The 19811-nt window shown below is 53.6% G+C and overlaps 1 protein-coding gene across 4 annotated transcripts; it reads right to left on the bottom strand.

Moving 5' to 3' along the window:
- Positions 1-22: 22 nt before the first annotated feature.
- Positions 23-19811, bottom strand: LOC122391508 (neogenin-like). 4 transcript variants are annotated; one of them, XM_043385518.1, is made up of 25 exons: positions 19676-19811; positions 17767-18172; positions 17294-17459; positions 16831-16961; positions 16327-16611; positions 15721-15874; positions 13806-13948; positions 13392-13540; positions 13076-13205; positions 12544-12751; positions 11952-12228; positions 11419-11628; positions 10816-11116; positions 10324-10485; positions 9735-9931; positions 5775-5927; positions 5246-5408; positions 4723-4917; positions 4374-4406; positions 3591-3735; positions 2975-3207; positions 2246-2356; positions 1592-1702; positions 1004-1317; positions 23-742 (listed from the first exon to the last, which is right to left on the bottom strand). In XM_043385518.1, exons 2-25 carry the CDS (start codon positions 17816-17818, stop codon positions 644-646), a joined length of 4122 nt encoding a protein of 1373 aa, XP_043241453.1. In that variant the 5' UTR covers positions 17819-18172; positions 19676-19811; the 3' UTR covers positions 23-643. The 4 variants fall into 4 exon arrangements, with proteins under 4 accessions (XP_043241453.1, XP_043241466.1, XP_043241460.1 ...); XM_043385531.1 differs by lacking the exon at positions 2246-2356; XM_043385525.1 differs by lacking the exon at positions 4374-4406.

Genomic DNA, 19811 nt, shown 5'->3' with positions numbered 1-19811 from the left:
AAAGCATAGGTGAACACAAATGTTACGCGCAGTATAAAATGTATTAGAATACATTACGACAAAGTTGCAATCAGTGCAGGAACAGCGCCAGTGTCCACGCATAATAAAAAAGGTCACGGGAAAGTGGTAGGGCGCACACGCGTTACGCGGAACACTGGACGGCCAACGTAACGCTAGGAAAATACATAAACACATTGTACTCGGGCGGTCTTGCGAGATTCCAACTACAGACAAAGCTACGTTGTGCGGGGTGCCGGAACGGAAACGTGCGCCGAATGCGATATTGTATGTACAATAGGTACAGAGCTGGTCGCTGACTGCCGGAGTCGACAGACACCTGTCCACTGGGACAGAGGTCTAAAAGACCGTCCACCGGGCGCGCGCCCAGTCCACATTGTCCACACGGGGCGCACGACAGACCCGCCGCCGCGCGTCCACATAGTCCACACCATCCCCCGCAACGGTACAGTGTCACTACTCCGTAAAAAGCGTTACAAAAAGAAAACTTGGTACAATGCTGCCTTTGGCACAAATAATGACTCAAAAGGAACACAACTATCGCTCACTGTGCGGCGCCGGCTCAGTCCTGGGGCCGCGGCGGGCCCGCGCCGGTCGCCGGTAGCTGCCTCATTGGGCGGCGCCACTAGCACTGGAACTCGGAGGCGGTGATGGCGTTCAGATCCTTCATCAGACCCTCCAGGTTGGCCATCTCCTGCGTCAGCTCCTCGGTGCTGTAGGACGGCTGGGGAAAAAAAATTGGGAAAAAGGAGTTAAACAAGGCGCCCCAAAGGCAAGTAACTGAAGCGCTGTTATGTAAGCCAGTTGTAAAATCAGCGCGACGAAGCATCAAAAGGGCAAAACCCAGGAACCACGCGACTAACCCGCTGAGATGGGCTCAGTTCAAGTGGAAACCGCATACAATTATCCAGACATGACAGGATACAGCGGTACTGAAGGTGCACTTTGATACGGTCTCTCATCAATCTCACCCCAATGCTCTTACCTGAAGTGGCAGCATCTCCTCCCGACTGCACGGACCGTCGCTGGCCCGGGGCGAGCTGGCGAACGACGGTCTCTTCAGGGGGCTGCCGAGCGCGCGCGGCCCGGCCGGCAGCGGCGGCGGCGGCGCCGGCACGCCGAAGCTTTTGAGCGGGTGTGTGGGCGGCGGCACGCGCTTGCCCAGCGATCCGGAGTCGATGCTGCTGGCCGAACTAGCCGAGTAGCCGGGCGGCAGACCGGCCGGCCCGGCCGCCTCCGACGAGGAGGCCGACGTCAGGCCCAGGCCGGCGCCGTAGTGGCTCTCCGGGGCCGACGGCGCTGTACCAAACAGGGACACTGTGGTCAGAGGGGATCGAATGGCTTACTTAGGACGACAAACAAGTAATGGCGTGTGGAAACTGAGAGCAGTCACGATTATTCAAATACCAACACGCTGGGGTCCAGTTATGTCAATAAGATATCACTTCAAACCTGCAGTGATTTTGACATGAGAGCGCCTTATCTTTAAACAAAAGCAGAACACAAACGACCGGCCTTTACGCCGTCTGTACGCTCCGCCCGCTGACTGAGGAGCGGTACATGTCTGCGGTACCTGGCGGCGGCGGCGGCTCCACACCGGCCCGGGAGATGCTGAACTGGGTGCGCGGGTACACGGGACGTGTCTCCACCGTGCCGTTCGCCAGGGCCGTGGCCGAGCTACCGGCTGGAACGGGGGAAAACGCCGCTGGAGAATCACCGAGAGACAATAGCGACACACGATACGAGCGGCCAGCAAAGAGCGGCAGCCCCCTTACCCTCCCCTACTCCGGAACATAAGAAAGCGGACGCAGGGAAACTGCATGCGGGGCAACAACAAACGAAAGGCTGAAGCTGTGTGAACACAACATTTAGCGAAGTCCGGGCATTCTTTAAGCATATCCAGAACAAATGATGCATCCATTTCAAGTACCCTAGCACATACCGTCTGTTAGGAAAATGCGGCAGACTGGCAGCATCCATTACACGGATGCGCCCAATGAAGGCCAGTCACTGAGATCAGGGTCGCTATCTGACCACTAACTTTATTACCTAAGCATTAGTTTACATGCGGTGTAGCAAAAAGTGACTAATTATTGGTATTACATAAAAACAAGTCCATTTTTTTTTTTTTTAGCCAGTATTGAATGAGACGATTTCCGACAAATACTCTAGCAGACGGTGTTCCGTGGCTCCGCCGATCATACATCCCGCACCCGGCCGTACTCACGATCCGCGTTCTGCGCCACATCAATGGGCACAACGATCGGCTTTGGTTTAAAGGAGCGCCGCTGGAGCTGTGCGTTCAGCCGGTCCTCGCTGCGGGCTCTGTAAGCGTACCCTGTGCGGGGGGCGGGGCGGAGTGCGACCTGGGTCAGCTCCCCGCGACTACAGCAGGCACCGGACACTCAGATAGGCAGACAGGCGATACGTGCAGTGCGGTCCGACCGAATAGTACAGCAAAGGGCCGGTACCGAGCAGGCGGATGGTGCACAACAGCTCAGTGATAAGGGGTGCAGTGAGATGGACGGAATAGGAAGTGGATTCCGGGCAGATGAAGGGGGGAGGGGTCAGGATTGCGGGCACCTTGACCCTTATCAACGACAGCATCCTGGGCCCGTGTCGGAGGAGGACGATGCACAGAAGCTGGGACGTCGACTGTTGTGTGCAGTGTGTGCAGTCGGCTATGGTGCAAGGCAGCTAGCTGGAGGGACTAGCTGACAAGATAAAGGCGATGCAAAACAGTGCAGCGTTTTGCAAGCTGTGTGCAAATCTAACAGTCAGCGACAGCTTACCGTGATAATAGCAGGCAAACGACACCAAGCACCGGCAAGCCCGAGCCAGCCAGCGTCATTCATACCAAACACAAAAATCGGCTCAGACACAACAGCTCATCTACAACACTGCAGCGAACATCAACCATCCTCGGAGCCAGCCACAACGCTCTGGCACCGCCTACCTTTTCCTGCGCCGGGCGACTGAGCGCGCAGCAGGCGCTCCTTCCTGTCCAGTGTGGAGGAGTAGGCGCGCCCGTCGGGCTCGTAGTCGGGCGAGGGCCGCCGCAGCGAACCGCAGCTGTCCGAGCGGTGCTTGCCCAGCGGCCGCAGCTCCATCTGGTCGTGATGGATCCACAGATCGGGCGGCTTCAGGTCCGGCGTGCCGATCTCCGTCTGACTCTTCACGTAGCTGTTACTGCAAACATGCGACGGAAAATTTGAAGTGGGAGTAGGAGGTTGAGATACTGCACAATGGATGCGTATGAATTATTATCGTCTTTCCATCAATTTCTATCTTTGTCTGCATGCAGCAGGATATTTGAAGTCATTGAAGTTCATTGTTTAGGGAAGACTCCAATGATACGCAAAAATACATAATTTCACGTTATCGTTACGTCAAATTAAGCAGCCTAGTCTTCATTTCGTACGTCAAATTAAGCAGCCTAGGCTTCATTTCGTATAGATACCATCTTCAAAACATGTATCATGACTGGCATGATGTGATAAAATCTTACAACACCCCGTGCCCAGCAGAGACCAAAGCCTCCCGCTCCGGCGCCACTGCGCGTCCCTGCCCACCTCTTGTGGCCGCGCCGGTCGTTGGCCAGCCGGCCGGCCGGCTGTCGTTTACAGAGGCACACTACGGCCACTATGGTCACCACCAGGAGCAGTGTCACGGCGCAGGCGATGATGACGTACAACAGGTTGTCGCCGAGACCACCACCTTTGCGAGGGCGGCCAGAGGGGGGAGGGGGTCAGACGGATGGACGGACAGATTGACACCTCACAGTCGGATCGACGGTCAGCCGGCGGCGGTCAGACGGACAAGGTCAGACGGACGGGTCAGACGGACGGACGAACGGACGGACGAACGGACCGACGAACGTACGAACGGGAGCCACTTGGTCAGACGAACAATCAGACGGACGGACGGACGGACGGACGGTCAGCCGGCGGCGGACGGACGGACGGACGGACGGACGGGCGGACGGACGAACGGACGGAGACGGTCAAGCGACGGCGGTCAGACGGACGGATGGGCGGACGGAAGATCAAAAGGAAAGGCAGACGCAAGGACGCACACCAGACGGTCAACTGAATGCGGTCAGATCAGACGGAGGGACGAAACCCGGTCGGACGGTCGGACATTATATAGTTTGACGGACGCCAGACAGGCCCAACACAGCACGGCACCCGAAAATTCACGGCGTCTGCAGACTGCACATGAATGAAATATGAAAAAAATGTGCGATATAGAGCAAAAGACATGAAGCAGTCGGGAAAAGGGCAAAACAGATGTCTGCAGCGTAACCAACATTTATGTGACAAAAAAAAAACGGAAAACGGGGTTGAAATACTCACCAGCCTTTTGTCGCGTGAGGCTGTAGCCAGGGTCTACGAAAAGCAATACCAAGGCGGTCAACAAAGCAAGGCAACAAAGCACAGGCAAACGGGAATGTGTGTAAAACAAGCAAACAGAACGAACATAGATAGGCAGAGGAAAAATTAATGTATAATGAAACATTCACATAATCTATTAAAACTGTGGAGGTTTGAAAAAGCACACAACAAAATAACTACATGCCGACACAAATGTTCAAAACAAATTCAATAACATAAAGACAAATACCATTCCATAGAAAGCCCAGCCTGCAAACATACGAAGAGAAGCTGCGACCACTGACCAGCCACGTGACTCCCGTCTCAGTACCTGAGCTGGTGAGCAGTTTCTCTGCGCGGGAGATGGGCCCGGTGCCGGCGCCGTTGCGGGCCTGGATGCGGAACCAGTAGTGGGTGGAGGGCGTCAGGCCGGTGATGGTGGTCGTCATCCGGTCACCAACCACTGGGTGCACCCGCCACTCGCGGTCCGGCAGCGAGCGGTCCGTCGTGTACAGGATCACGTAGCCTGCCGGCCGAACGGGGCGTCAAACACCGTCTGACCGAGTCATAAAATACATAGACCTACCAATTTTTATTGAACGAGTTTACCAAATTTGGGGACTTACCCTTTGTATGACACTGGCTGGGTCAGAGTGTGTGCATGGAACACTTGCAGTCCTAAGTCAAAGGTAAGAGGGGTTACTGACATTTGGATGCACTTTTAACCAGTCTTAGAGTCAAAAACATCAGTCATATATAAAGCTCGAAGTCCCGGTGAACAATATAATGAATGAATAAAAAATTAATAAAGCTTTAGCAAGCCTCTGCCCTGCGCTGCTCTGCGCGGCCCGTACCGTCGATGGGCCCGTTGGGCGCGCGCGGCGGCTGCCAGCTCAGGTTGATGATGGCCGGGTTCTCCTCCGACTGCACGATGGTGAGGTCGCGCGGCGGGGACGACGGCGGCGCCTCCCGGGTGCGGTTCTCCACCACTAGCGACCAGTCCGACTCGCGGTGACCCTGCAGCAGAGGTGAGCCTCAGTTAGCGACACAGCACGCCGCATGGATTGTTCCGTCATCACACTAAATGCATTCATATTTCATCCCAAGGCAAGCTCCTCAGGGCCGTGGTGCTCAGTGGTCAAATAAACTGCCTGAGGCTGTCTGACAACCGCAACAGTCTACAAATTATTCCACAAGCTACAAATTAACGCTGAAAAAAAAATGAACAGCCTTGCCCCTTCTTTATGTCAGGGTGTCAGAACATGCAACGACTTCCCTTTGCGGTATGTGAGTCAGAAAAAGTATATTCTCTACTTCACAGTAAGTGAGCCCAAATGTCAGCAGCTTCCATTCGCCGTCAGTCAGTCAGTCACACCCGCCTACCTTGACGGTCTGCACGGAGAACTCGTAGGTGGTGGCCGGCCGCAGTCCCTCCACTCGGCAGCTCAGTCCGGTAGCGTTCTGGTACCGGTACCGGTCCGGGTTGGCCTGGGTACTGTACCGCACCCGGTACTGACGGCCGTCCGCCGGCTCATCCTGCCAAAGGCGCGGGACGGACCGTCGAGTTAGAATCGATCCCGACACAACAAGTGGTTTCAAATGAGATAATTATTGTATTGTATTGTATTTACATCTGGGGGGCATCCACAGGTAGTTGTGGCTATTACGCTCCCGCGTCATATGAGAATGGAACAAAAAGACATCACACTCAACATATCACACAAAACTCACCAAAACGCATGGCTATGCATGAATAGATTTCAGCTGACATACATGCAACCCATATGCATAAGCCTAAATCAGTGTTGAAAGCGACGTTTGAGCGATGATTTGAACTTGTTTGTTGACATGTCCGGAAAATCACTGGGCAGAGCGTTGTACTGCATGGCTGCACGGTAGCTGAACCTTCGACGCCCCGCCTCTGTGTGGATGCCAGGTAGCCACAGCCTGCTATCCCGTCTAGTCGCTCGCTCGCGCATCTCCTCATTTCGGCGAAACATAGCGGCAATGTCAGCTGGCTCGCCCGTTCGGATAACCTTGTGCAGTAGCACCAGCGTATCGTACGACGATAGGTCACCAGCCGAGAGCCACCCCAGCGCGTCCCTTACATCAGCCACGTGGTCATATTTGCGACGGCCAGACACAACCCTTGCGGCAAAATTAATGACCTTATCAAGTCGTGCGAGGTTCCCTTTCGAGCAGTTCCCGTAAACGGGCAGGCAGTACCGCACATGTGAGAGAACAAGGGCAGTCACAAGCGTCACAATCGTTTCCTCTGGTATGTAGTGGCGCACCTGGCTCAATCCTATCAGCGCTCCGAAACATTTACCAACAATGGCAGCAACATGGTCATCCCAGGTGAGGTAAGAATCGAAGGTCACGCCCAGATTCTTGACCTTTTGACACGGTTTCAAGACGGCGTCTCTAAATCTTACATTTATGTCAGGCAGGTTGCGCATGCTCTGCCGGCTGCCAAACGCAATCAATTCAGTCTTGGTGGCATTGACTTTCAACCCATTGGCCGCAAACCAGTCACTGAGGGCTGCCAGGGTCGTCTCCATTCTAGTCACTGTGTCGCTCATCGCTGTCCTACGGCCACTGACGAGCACCTGCGTATCGTCAGCGTACTGAACGATACGCGCATCAAGGGCATGCAGGCTCATGTCGTTCGCAAAGCAAGTGAACAACAAAGGCCCGAGGGCCGAGCCTTGGAACACACCAACATGGTTTGGCAGTGACTTGGAGAGTACGCGGTGACCCCTACCATCACTGATGCATACACTCTGTGTGTGGCCCTCAAGATATGAGCGGAACCATCCAGCGTCAATCCCAAGTAGTTGGAGCTTGTCAAGTAATTTAGAATGGTTGATGATATCAAAGCATTTACTTAGGTCAATGAGACACAGGAGAGAAATTTCGCTGTTGTCCATGGCTGAGAGTATACTATCGGAGACGTTAATAAGAGCGGAAGCAGTCGAATGGTTGGGCCGAAATCCATGTTGACTGTCCGAGAGAAGAAAGTTGCTAGAGAGGTAATAATGGAGCTGACGCTGGACGATCCGCTCAGTGATCTTGGCGATGACGGGCACAAGCGATATCGGCCTATAATTGGCCGGCAAAGTCGGGTCACCTGACTTGAAAATGGGTCGCACCACAGAATGCTTCCAAGAGCCAGGGAAGTCGTTTCGGGTCAGACAGTTGTTAATAACATGTTGTAAGATCGGACCAATCACATCAAAACACAGCTTAACTATCTTGATCGACACCCCGTCGAGTCCACACGCAGAGGTGCCTCGCATGGAGAACACCACCCTGCGCAGCATATCGATGTCCACAGGCCGGACTGTGAACCCGCACGAGCCCACACGCGGCAGCCGGCACGGTACTACGCGGTCACCGTCTCGCTCCCGCACCACCCGCGGCCCGACCTGGACAAAGTACGAGTTCATCTCGTCTGCCCCAACAGACGGGAGCACTGCCTGTGATTTCTTGCCAGCGACCACTGACCGTAGGTTGCGCCACGTAGAGCGGGGGCCTTGTTCCCTGATCTTGTTGTTGATGTGCTCTCGACTGTCACGGCGGATTGACGCCTTGACTTGCCGATTCACCTCGCGGTAGAGCTCGGTGTCGCCGTCACGCAGCGCACGCCGCCGAGTAGCCATGAGCTGCTTCGTGTCATCAGACACTGGCGGCGCGGTCGGGTTGTGGATCTTGACCCTTTTCATCGGTGCGTGACTGTCAAGCACTGGTGTAAATGCGTCCAGGAAATGTTGCCACTGTTCGGCTGTGCTGTCGGTCTGGTACACAGGGGACCAATCAGCGGCCGACAAGTCACAGCAGAAGGCGAGCTCATCGATACGCTGTATCCCGCGGCACTCGACGGTAACCGGCTTCCTGTCAGGACGCGGTAACGCTAACTCGGCTCTCACGAACGAGTGAGGGCTAAAGTGGCAGGTGCGCGTGCCGGCCCGCGAGACAATCTCCCTGCTGCTCACCAGAATAACATCGAGCAGAGAACCAGACGAATAAGTAGGGCAATCAATCACCTGGGACAAATGAAAATCCGACATAAATTCACTCAGTCGCCGGCCCGGTGGTTCAGCGGCGGGGGATAGCATGTCACAGTTCAGGTCTCCGGTGACGATGACTGGCAGTCCGGGGTGACTGAGCACAGCGGCCTGGTACTGTCGCTCCAAGTCACTAAAGTCCGCCTCGAGCGCGGCCACCGTACGCCGCGGCGGCCGGTAGATGGCGGCCAGAATGAACCGGCGCCCGCTGCCCGTCACCACAACAGCCCACAGCGACTCAAGCTTGCTGTTGTCACCGGGGCTCGGCTGGGGGAGCTCGCGGTAGCTCATAGTCTCACTGGTGACTATTGCTACGCCACCGTAGCCGGACCCGTCCGGTCGATCGCGCCGGTGAATGACGAAGCCGGGTAGGTTAATAAGCCGGTTCGGAGTGTTGGGTCGCATCCATGTTTCCGTCAAAACAATGACATCGTATCTATTTCGTGCCAGCTCCTGTCGCAGTTCCAGCACCTTCGGTTTCAGTGACTGCACGTTGAGCCCCGCCAGCATGAGGCCCGAGCGCCGGTCCGCCGGCCGCCAGGCGCCACCCCTGGAGCCCCGCTGACGGTGGTGAGACCGCCGACCGCGGTGTGTCCGCCGACCGGACGGAGGGGAGCTGCCCGGAGCCGGAGCGGCCAGACCTGTCAGGCCGGCGTCCGCGCCCGAGGAGCTGACAGCTCGGAGCCGAGGCGGGTCAGTACGTGTGCCGGATAACGGCCGGCGCACCTGTCCCGCGCCACCGTGGCTGGACGTGCAGGGTCTCGGAGGGACACCACCAGCGTCGGCCGACTCCGTCCCTCTCTCATGCCCCGCGGCAAATGTGGCCGGTGAGCGAGGGAGCCGCGGTGTCCCGGGGACGGGGCCGGCGCCGGGCAGCAGCGCCGTCACTGTCACGGCGAGTCGGTGACGGGCCGCGCCACACAACAGGCTCCAGGTCCCGTGACGTGACGCTCACGAAGATACGGACGATGGCGAGTAAGACCAGGTATCTGGCAAGGTCTCGATGAATGCCAGGAATTAGCTGTAGGTTTGCGCAACATGCCATAGGAAGATTCTTAAACTATTATTTTCTTAACAAAATTACAAGAAGAAAACAAACGCAATCCGTTCGTACACTCCTTAATTAACATATGCATAGGTACTACTGACCGTGTAAGAAAGAAAGCATGCAGACAAACGCACATATTCGCATTACGCGCACACACGATTCTAGCCCCAACGTATAGTAACTAACTGAAGCACGTGTTACCGCGCGGATGGACGTCTCGGCACGAACCTGTGACGGCAGCGAACGGTCGGTGAACTCGAGCGAGGCAGTCGAGTCGGTGACCTCTGTCACCTTCAGGCCGGTCGGTATGACCAGCGGCCGGGCGTCGGCCGGACGATCGCGCGTCCACAGCGTCTCGTAAATGGGCAGACCCGGTCCGGCCGCGTTCACCGCGCGCAGCGATACCACGTACTCGTTGTGTGGCTCTATTGATGCAGGGCAGAGAGGAGACGGTTAGTGAGCGCGACATCAACGTGATTTAAACAGCACCGTGGCCCTGACTGGTCAGCCATGATCTGAACACGGCGCAGCAATGATACGACCCTGACTGATTGTTGGACACCGTAACATGGCTAAAAAGTAACCTAAGTGACCTGGCTCGCTACCGACCTCAAAGCCTAAGGGCGTGGCTGGCTGACACGTTTCCAAGCCCAAACGGACAAGGACCCGGTGGCCTGGCTTACAATTGATCCAGTGACCTGGCTGTCCGATCCTAATTGACAAGACCCAAGTGACCCGGTCCTAACTGACAAGTGACCAGGTCATCGGCGACCCGACCTCAGTCACCCAGTGATCCGAAGACCGGCGGCCTACTCACCGAGTCCGTCGATGACGTAGAAGCGCTGCCGCTCGGCGTCGATCAGCTCCGTGTAGGTGTCGGGCACACCGCGGCCCCAGCCGATCTTGTAGCCGCGCACACGGATGTTGTCGTTGAGCGGCGGCGACCAGAGCACGGTGATGGTGGTCTCCGTGGGACGGGCTGGAGGCGGGCGCAGGCACGGTCACAGTCACGGAAATGGTGACGGCCTCACCAAACAATCGAGCCCAGAGGCAGAGACCCACATACACGATCATCCCGTGAACATCCCGAAGCAGTAATTTGCGAGGTAAACATACTATAATATCGAATATCCAAAAAATGTCAACAGCCGCCTTCCGAGACGGTGTTTAAATCGTGACCATAAACGTCTGTATAACGGTAAAGGATTTTCACATAGATCGACGCAATAACGTGCGAGAATCATGTCCATCGGGGGACCACGCCTGGACCACGACGTCTGCCTGACAGTGTGTGTAGATGCGCCCCTACCTCTGAGGCTCGCCGGCTGGTCGGGTACGGTCGTCTCCACCTGCAGTCGGTGGAAGGTCTGCGCCGCGTGCCAGCGCGTGTACGGGCCCGTGCCGTTCACTGTCAGCGCGGCCATCTTCACCAGGTACTCGGCATCCTTCTTCAGGCCGGTGAGTGTGTGGGTGCGTCGACTGGCGTCCGTGACGACCGTCTGCGCCCGCTGGCCGCCGCCGCCCGACTGCAGCTTGTAGCGGATCTTGTAGCCGGTGATGTGACCGTTCCGCTGCTCAGGGGGCGGCGGCTGCCAGTGCAGCACCACGCTCTGCCAGACACAGAGAGTCGGTTTAAAGTTAGCTGAGGTTATGCCAGAAAACAAAGGTCTGATAAAGTTTTTAGCTCGGTACGGATGCGCTGACCTTTGACTATGGACAGTTGAGTTACACGTCAGATACAAATACAACTCTTTTTATGGCAGGACGCATTATACCGCAACTCCCTTAGTTTGTCAATTTTCATTACCTACATCGGTTTACCTCCGTATCGGTAGCATACAAGCTAAGTGTTATAGTGTCGGCAGCATCAAGTGGCCCCCACCCCGGCGCTGCCAGGTGTCGCCGTACGTACCGTATCGCTGTCCGTCTGGACGGTGACGTTCTGCGGAGTCTCGGAGGGCACGTCGCTCCAGGTCGTAGCGCTCTGCTCGGCGGAGCTCGGGCCGACGCCGGCCGGGCCCAGGGCAGCCACGCGGGCTCGGTAGACGGTAAACTTGCGCAGCTCACCCACCAGTAGCTCCGTGGCCGTGGTGTTGAAGGTTCGCGTCCCATCGCCGCCAGACTGTTGGTACGACGGGGAACGAAGTAACGGGTCACAGACAGATCCTCACCGATAGGCCCACATTATAATGCATGTCTAAAAAAAAAAAAATCATACGACAGGCCGGGATGTAGCCAATTGTGGCCATGTTCATCAGCGATACCTGCCTATAACGCACGACAATGGGTCTTAAGTGGCACAGCACACTTTTCGATCCGTGTACTATGTCCTTCAGAGTCTGCAGAACTCGTTTCAGCGGTCACTACAGAGCTAGGTATCGTCGCAAAGGCAAAAGTGAAAAAGTTAGGAGTGTCTGTCCATGTAACGTCACCCAGCCCACTAACCTGGGTCAAGTAGAGGGTGTATCCGTCGGGCGGCGGCTCGACAGGCTCCCAGCGCGCCAGCAGCCGGGTGGCTCCGACGGCGGTCAGCCGGAGTCGGCCGGGCGCCGCCGGCACCGTCCGCTCGGGCCGCGTGCGCAGCAGCAGCGGCGGCGACGGCCGGCCGCCGGCGGCGCCCAGCAGCGCGCGTACGCTCAGCTCGTACTCGGTGTCCGGCTGGAGGCCGTGCAGCTGCACACTGGGCGCCGACGAGCCGGCGGACGTGTTCTGGACTCGCTCCCTGCCGGACAGAGACAAACGGTGGGGTCAATCGGAGGTGCGTTGGTTTGTAGAGAATGTAGACATTTTCTCTTTCATTCAGCTCAATTAAGTTAGTTAAATTGAGCTAATTTAATTTGAGCTAATTTAACATAGCCAACTTAACTCAATTAGAGCGAAATGCTGACTCAGTTCACATCCCCACCATTGCCGAAACACATAAGAAAACCACAGGCCTCTTGAAGATCGAGGGCTGACGATGTCAGCTGACCGTTCCGGCCAAAGAACAAACGCCATCATGTTCCGGCGAGTCACCAGTCCCACCCACGCCGCTCACCTGTCCGAGCCCTGTTCGCGGTAGACCACCGAGTAGCCGGTGACGGCGCCAGAGCTGCTCAGTGGCTCCCGCCAGACCAGCGTCATCTCCCGGGAGCCCACCGAACTGGCGTTGAAGCCGCGAGGAGCAGAGGCTGCTGTGCCGTCGGAGTCGTCTCCGGGCGCGGCCGCTCCCGCACCGCCGCCGTTCAGGGTACGGCCGTCGGAGTCTGCAGCGTCAGAGCCGGCGTCAGGTGTGGGGAGGCGAGGGATGGAGACACACTTCAGCGATATGGAATGGTCACGTATGTTCAGCTAGAAACACAGTCACACACATTGCCGCTCTTCGTCCAAGTTGAAAAAAGCTCCTCCCAAAATACCATGAATGTTCGATCATTTGGGCAGTTGCAAAAATCTGACCGGTTTCACAACAAAACGGATAAAGTGAAATCAAGAGAATATGATCTATAGATCACCCAAATATTTAATGCTCAGACGTCCTTCATCAAAATGAGCAGTACAATATTGCAGCGCAGTCTCAGTCGACGTCTTACCCATGTCCCTAACGGACAGCCGCGCCGCCGTCTGGATGTTACCGGCGTCGTTGGACGCGAAACACTGGTAGATACCGGCGTCACGCGGCACCAAGCCGAGAATTCGCAGTCGCCGGCCGCCGTCCGCCAACTGAGGGACGAAGATAAATGGCGTGAGATTGTGGCTTAGATTACACGCATAGCGAGTCCAACATGGGTGACAGAACTATGACAGAACTAGAACGCTGACCAACATGGTCAGCGCTGGCAGCTTAAAATACAGGAGGCTTAAACGAACTGTTTACCCCCACCACAGCTGAAGACACAGTCTGCTCACCTGGAAGTAGTTTGAGTTATGCAGTCGCTCGCCGTCCTTAGTCCAGGTGATGGTCGGTGTCGGCGAACCGCGCGCCTCGCAGGTCAGCTCCACGTCCTCCTTTTCGGCGGCTGATGTCGGACTGGGCCGCACCACGAACTCTGGCGGAGCTGGAGACGCGAAACGATCACTAGCGTCACTTACAGTCGCACGATGACCTCCGGAGGGACTAGGCGAGTTACAGAGGAGCTTACATAATACAAAGTAAAGGAGCCTTACAATACACACATATCACTATTAGAGCATCCATATTCACTCATCAGTCATCAGATGTAACACAAACAGTCCTACTGGTCTAATAATACACATCTTCAGTTACTGTCGTTAGCCCATTACCGGCACAGCCTTTCAGACGGTCCAGCTCCGATCACCAACCTTTGACGATGAGCCGCGCGCTGGCATCATCGGAGTCCGCAGAGTTGTAGATCCGACACTGGTAGGATCCAGAGTCCTCCTCTCGTACATCGACGATCTGAAGGCTGCTGACTCCGACGCGGAAAAAGCGCCGGTCCAGGTACCTGCCGCCGGTCACAGGCGCGTCAGCCGAGACGATTGAGGCTTGGGAACGGACAGACAGCACGGCAGAACGAACAGGGGTTGGCAGATACGCGAAACAATCGCTTAAAGGGACACTCCCACCTTAACATTAGTTTTGAGTTGAGATAGCCAAATTGGTGGCCATGGCCTGCAAATACCGGTTTGGGCACTCACAACATCGAAAAATGCTTTAATTCGAAGATATGGAATTTCAAACTTGCAGTTTTCGGATTCTAAGGGGCTAATGCATTGGAATGCCCCCTTAGAATTTGTGACGTCAGCGGAGATCTAACGATTTTTAAATCTTAGATTAAAACCATCGTTAACACGTGGTGGTATACGCTGCTTTGCGCGCAACGTCTGCCGCACTTTAACCCGGCAGTTGCTGGGGTATTTCGCCACCCACCGTTTGCTGGGGGGGGGGGGGGGCGTTAAACACCCCCAGCCGATAACTCGAGAACCAATAGGCGCAGCGAAACGCACGAGGCGGCAAACGAAAGAGCGCGACGAGACGCTTCAGATGAGTACTTTAAAGTTGAATTTTGAGGTCACAGGTCGGGTCAAGGTCAGGTCAAACACCTGAAATCGGGCTTTCAGTAGCATGGACTTCAGGACTTCGCAATGGGCGCCTTTCGCAATGAACTCTGTCAAAACGGTGCACAATCCATCTTATAAGGCCTACAAGAGTGTCAGCTCCATGTAGGGGTCAGTCAAGCATAGGTCAGGGTCAAGGTCAGGTCAACCGGGTAGGCACATATACCCGAAAATCAAAACTGATATTCGCAGCCTGTGACACATGTTTTATAGGTAATTTGGGGCGTAGAACACGATGGTGACATTCATTTTATCATATGTGTACGTGTTTGGCTCAAAAAGTTCAATTTAATAAATTCATGTATCATGGTCGTGAAGTAGTCACGAAAAATTGCCAAGATTCAGTTTAAGATTATGGAAAATGCGGAACGATAATCAATAATCGAAGATAGCCATTTGATTGATCATGGTATTGGCAGTCTAATGGCGTTTACGGCATGTCTGTATGTCTATTCTGTGATTTTATATGATTTTTTTGAACATATGCCGTTTTTGGTCGAAAACTCAGAAATCATGACGTCACTAAAATCTCGATATCTCAAAAATTTTCCGACCGATTTTTTTGAAACTTTGTCACAATAAACTTCAATCAATTCCCTACAGGTACCCAAAATTTGGCGCGCCCGCGGCGCGCCGTTTTTATGCTATGGCACGGCGAAAAAAGTGGGGGCGTTTAACGCCCTCCCCCAGCAACTCGCGGGTTAAGGCTGCCAAATTATTGCTTCCAAATAAAGTCGCTAGTAACAGGGGAGATCCCAAAAAGTAAACAAAAGTAAAAGCCTAATATCTTGAAATCCAGTGAATATTTTTCGGTGAAATTTGGTAGATATTCGTTTTCGCTCTTTCTGAACCAAGGGACATCACTTTCATGCCAATTCATTAACTTTTTTGAAGGTGGGAGGGTCCCTTTAACTCTCTTGGAATGGTAACACACTTATTGTCGTGGAAACTAGCACATGATGACTTATTTTACCTGGTTGAAGGACATCATACAAAAATAATAAACAACTCATATTAGTAAACACAGACATTTGGACGCAGACACATATATTGAAAGCACACGAGTTACGAACCCCAAGGATATGTGGAAGCCGTGCGTCAGTCAGCTGACCAACAGCAGGCTCATCTCATTGACAGAGTGACGGCCAGGCGCACTTACGACATGTTGATGGTGTTGCCGTCCTTGAGCCAGGTGACCTGTGGCCGCGGGTTGCCGTTGGCGGCGCACTCCAGCGTCACATTATCGCCTCGGAGGGCCTCGGTGTCGGCCGGACGGGCGACAAACGTCGGCGCCGCCTGCTCGGAAGCCTCGTCTGCAGTGGGTGAGAGAGGTCATTGGCGGTCAGATAGGGCATCGAAGACAGGGGAGGAGGACCAGACATGGCAGAGGTCAGAACAAGACAGTCAGGCGGCAGGCCAGCTGCGGGACAGACAGGATGGAACGACAGGGCGGCAGAAAGGGCAAGACGCATGTTACAGGACGACAGGGCGGCAAGCAGGACACATATCACAGGCAGCGGTTCAATGGAATGCTTCCCGGGCACACATTACTGGATTATGTAGCTCTACGGATATTCTGCAATGACGATGAAGACCTATTCTGCCAGATACACGCGAAAAATCATTGTCATGATCGGGTCAGAGCTCTTTACGAACCGTGGCCCGCAGTAATATGGTAGCACACGTAGCTTGCACTTCAGACCACCTCAGGCCTCCCGCTACTGCTCTCACGGCGCACGCACACACTCGGCCGCGGGCGACTCACCATAGTTTGTGTTGATCCCCAGCCGGACCCGCGGGCCGAGCACGAAGCCGCGCTCGTTCTCCGCCCGACACACGTAGTCGGCCTGGTCGAACATCTGCGCGTGGTCGAGCTCGAGCGCGCCCGACGGCAGCACCGTCATCCGTGACGTGTCCAGCTGCAGCGGCTGGTCATCCTTGAGCCAGGAGATGGAGGGTGCCGGCCGACCGCGCACGCCACACTCGAGCCGCGCCGTCTGACCGAGGAACACGGTCTGCTGGGCCGCCCGGCCGCCGGCCGATTCCAGCTCTGTAACGGGACGGGCGGACGGCGTCAGACGGAGACCGAGCGCGGCACAGAGGGGCAACCGGCAGCTGTTTCCCAGGGGCACATTCATCGAGAAAGACACCAATAGATTAGCAGTGCTCGGATCAATGACCACGGTTCATAGACTGAGCGTTTGTCACCACAGACGCAGGGTTGTGAGAATCATCTAAGCCCTGCTGAGCGAGAAGTAGGACACCGTACCTGCCAGCTGCAGCGAGGCCCTCCTGCTGAGCAGAATGCCGCCCCCTGGCAGCGTCACCTGACACTGGTAGTCACCCTCGTCGGCCGGCTGCACTGAGACAAAGTGCAACGAGCCGTTCACCGACTGGGTCCTGAAACACAGCCGAGAACGGAGGTCAGGGGCTAAGCACATACATCGGGAAGGACTAACACACGCACCTGAACGGCTGAGCACTACATCCTCTGGTCTGAGTGCATCCCTGGCTCATGACAGCGAGCAATAGCAATGCTGCAATTCTGTGCACAACCGACGGGAACAGAGCTGCTTCTGTAAAGATACCATGAACTCTAGTCTTGCCCTGAATTCCATCGTCTTGCCCTAAACTCCATCGCGTTACCGTTCTCCCACTCCATACCACAGATCAGTACCGTAACGAATCCGGTCGGCGGTCGGGCAGTTCAGTTCAGTTTATGGCGCACACACCTGTCCGGTGACGGGCTAAGGAGCAGGCCGCCGTGACGCCAGGCCACCGAGGCACCCTCTGGCGGCTGGCAGTGCAGTGCTGCCGGGCGCTCGGCGTCCACCACCACGTCATCGGGCTGGCGGACCAGCAGCGGACGGGTCGGCACCGGAGAGCCGCCCAGCGTGCCTGCGGTGCGCACAGACGGCCGGGCGGTCAGTGGAGTCAGAGAGGGGGAATGGGGATGAGGGGAGAAGCAGAGAGAAGGGAGAATAGAGAAGAGAATCACCAATCACACTGGCAAATTTTTACTTCAGGTCATACACAGGACATATAAACATAACAAACGTCATGTTAAAAACAGTTCAAGTCAAAAGAAAAATTGAAATCATTTGAAAAATGGAGTTATTGCTCAGATGAAATAAGCTGAACCCAAAGCAAAATGAAAAGGTTACTAACATTACTAACAAAATGTTTCAACTAATAATGAACTTACCTTGAGCTACTGCTGGTAGTATGACAAGGAAAAATAATCCAGTCAAAACCATGGCTCCTTTAACTTGTTCCCAATCTCTTCACACAACTTGCAGTCCAATTGCTTTACAAGTCACCCCGCACCTGTACCATCATTCCTCTCTCATCTTCCTTCCAGGATTTCTTCATAGATCACAACAGTCATTAAAAATTTGATCAAGTTTATCACACACAATATTGTCTACTAATTATAAGTATAAAACAAAATAGAAAATCCTTGAGTCATTTGATTATATAATTCCAGGTTTGTAATTCCATCTTCAACTTTTCCTTCTACTGCTTAAAAGCCACAAGGAGGGCAGAGTATTCATGATCTTCTCTATGACCAACTGATGACACCAACTGTTGAACTACTAACTGATGACAACCTGGAAATAGATAAAACTTGGTAAGGAACATTTTGAAACAATAACAATTCAATTCAATTTTTGAACAGCTACATGTTTTCTATACACATGTTTTAATAAGCTTTGCCAACTGTTTAGTATTAACAGCATCTTTCTTTAGGGGTAATAATATACCTATATATGCCTAGTGCACTGAAAAAAACATCAACTTAACATTTAATTTGTGATAGTGGTATTTGGCAGACACATAATAATGAATTCACCAGGTGAATTGATCATTTATACACCATAACACCTCAATCTAGGATAACTGAGATGCCACCCTCAGCCATCCAGTAGGCACTAGGTCCTGTCACAAGGCATCTCTGAGCAATTGAAAAAACTGCAAGTGCAGCACTAAGACATTGTTTCTGCTTGCAATCATAGCAAGTACAGCTCAGTCCAGCCAGTATATTAAAATACTGCTGATTCTGGCTTCTACCACACCACCAGGCCAGACTGCAAAGCATGGAAGAAGAGTCAACAAGCAGCATCAAGAATGGTAACAAGTCCTAAGCAGCCCACACCCACCAGGCAGGAAAGGAAATATGCACCAGCCTGCACCTAACAAAGTCCACTAATTCCACTATTATCTAAATAATTATTTTTTATCATGAGAAAAACTGCTATATAGATCAACTTTCTCTCACTGCCCCTACCCCTCCTGAATATCATTTTCTTAGACATTGCTATCAGCTATGCCAGCAGTTAACACATCAGTTTAGCAGTGACAAAATGGAGTTTATGATGCTCCCGACAAATTACATTACTACTGCACCACATAAAATTTGCACTGCAACATGCCCTGGCTGAGTGCCCTCAATGACAAGATATCAGCAGCATTGCCATACTTCAGCTTCACATTCTAAATACTAGATACATGGATAAAGATAGTTCAAGGGATAGATAGATAGATACCAAGGTTTGTATTCCAGACAAAGAGTCCAATGCCATGAATTGATGTAGATGCAGTAGCATTATATTTAGATGAATGAGCCACAAAAAGCAAACAAGACTCATTCACAAACACAATGCAATTTCATTGAAAACCTGGGCCCTGTTCGCTCGCTGTTCTTATATCAGCGTGCTGTCAGTTTTCCCCATATAAGGAAGTTATTGCTGGTGCGGCTAGGCCTCTCATTGGTCTAACGAACAGACCACTTGAATTTGACCAATGAGGAGCCAAGCAGTAGCAGCATGGTCGCAGCCTGCTGATAAATAAACGGGGTGCGAACAGAGCTCAGGCTTGTAGCCTCAATCTTTTGCTTATATCTCAGCTTCAAGATGTCCAATATGCAGGGGACAGACATCATTCTTTATAAAATTCAAAACCTTATCAACTTAAACACTAAACAAGCCTAGGTATCTTAGCCTTGCATCCATGTGGCAGCCTCAAATGAACAAAGACGTAAATTGTGGGCTAATGGTCAACTCCCAAGCCATACAAAACGAAACAACTTCAAGTTATCAATCCAACAAACGTACCTTCAATATTCCATAGGACTGCAACATCAGCCCCAACCAGGCCTACCATAGGATGACACCATGCATTAATAAAATTGCGTTTATTTGTATAATAACCCCTCGACCAAACGTAGTCAATCAAGGTCTTCAAGGTAAT

Source organism: Amphibalanus amphitrite, unplaced genomic scaffold (genome assembly GCF_019059575.1).
Source record: "Amphibalanus amphitrite isolate SeventyFive unplaced genomic scaffold, NRLGWU_Aamphi_draft 000022F_arrow, whole genome shotgun sequence".
Lineage (NCBI taxonomy): Eukaryota > Metazoa > Arthropoda > Thecostraca > Balanomorpha > Balanidae > Amphibalanus > Amphibalanus amphitrite.
Note: the sequence above shows the minus strand (reverse complement) of the source record. Positions and strands in the feature narration are given on the sequence as shown.

What these genes read in the sequence shown, in the direction of transcription:
- LOC122391508 (XM_043385518.1), bottom strand. Translation starts at nt 17,818, where the DNA reads ATGGTTTTGACTGGATTATTTTTCCTTGTCATACTACCAGCAGTAGCT. An exon ending in CCTCACGCGACAAAAGGCTG is followed by an intron (nt 3,736 to 4,373) that starts GTGAGTATTTCA and finishes GCCCTCGCAAAG; the next exon opens with GTGGTGGTCTCGGCGACAAC. An exon ending in GGAGCCGCCGCCGCCGCCAG is followed by an intron (nt 1,318 to 1,591) that starts GTACCGCAGACA and finishes TGTTTGGTACAG; the next exon opens with CGCCGTCGGCCCCGGAGAGC.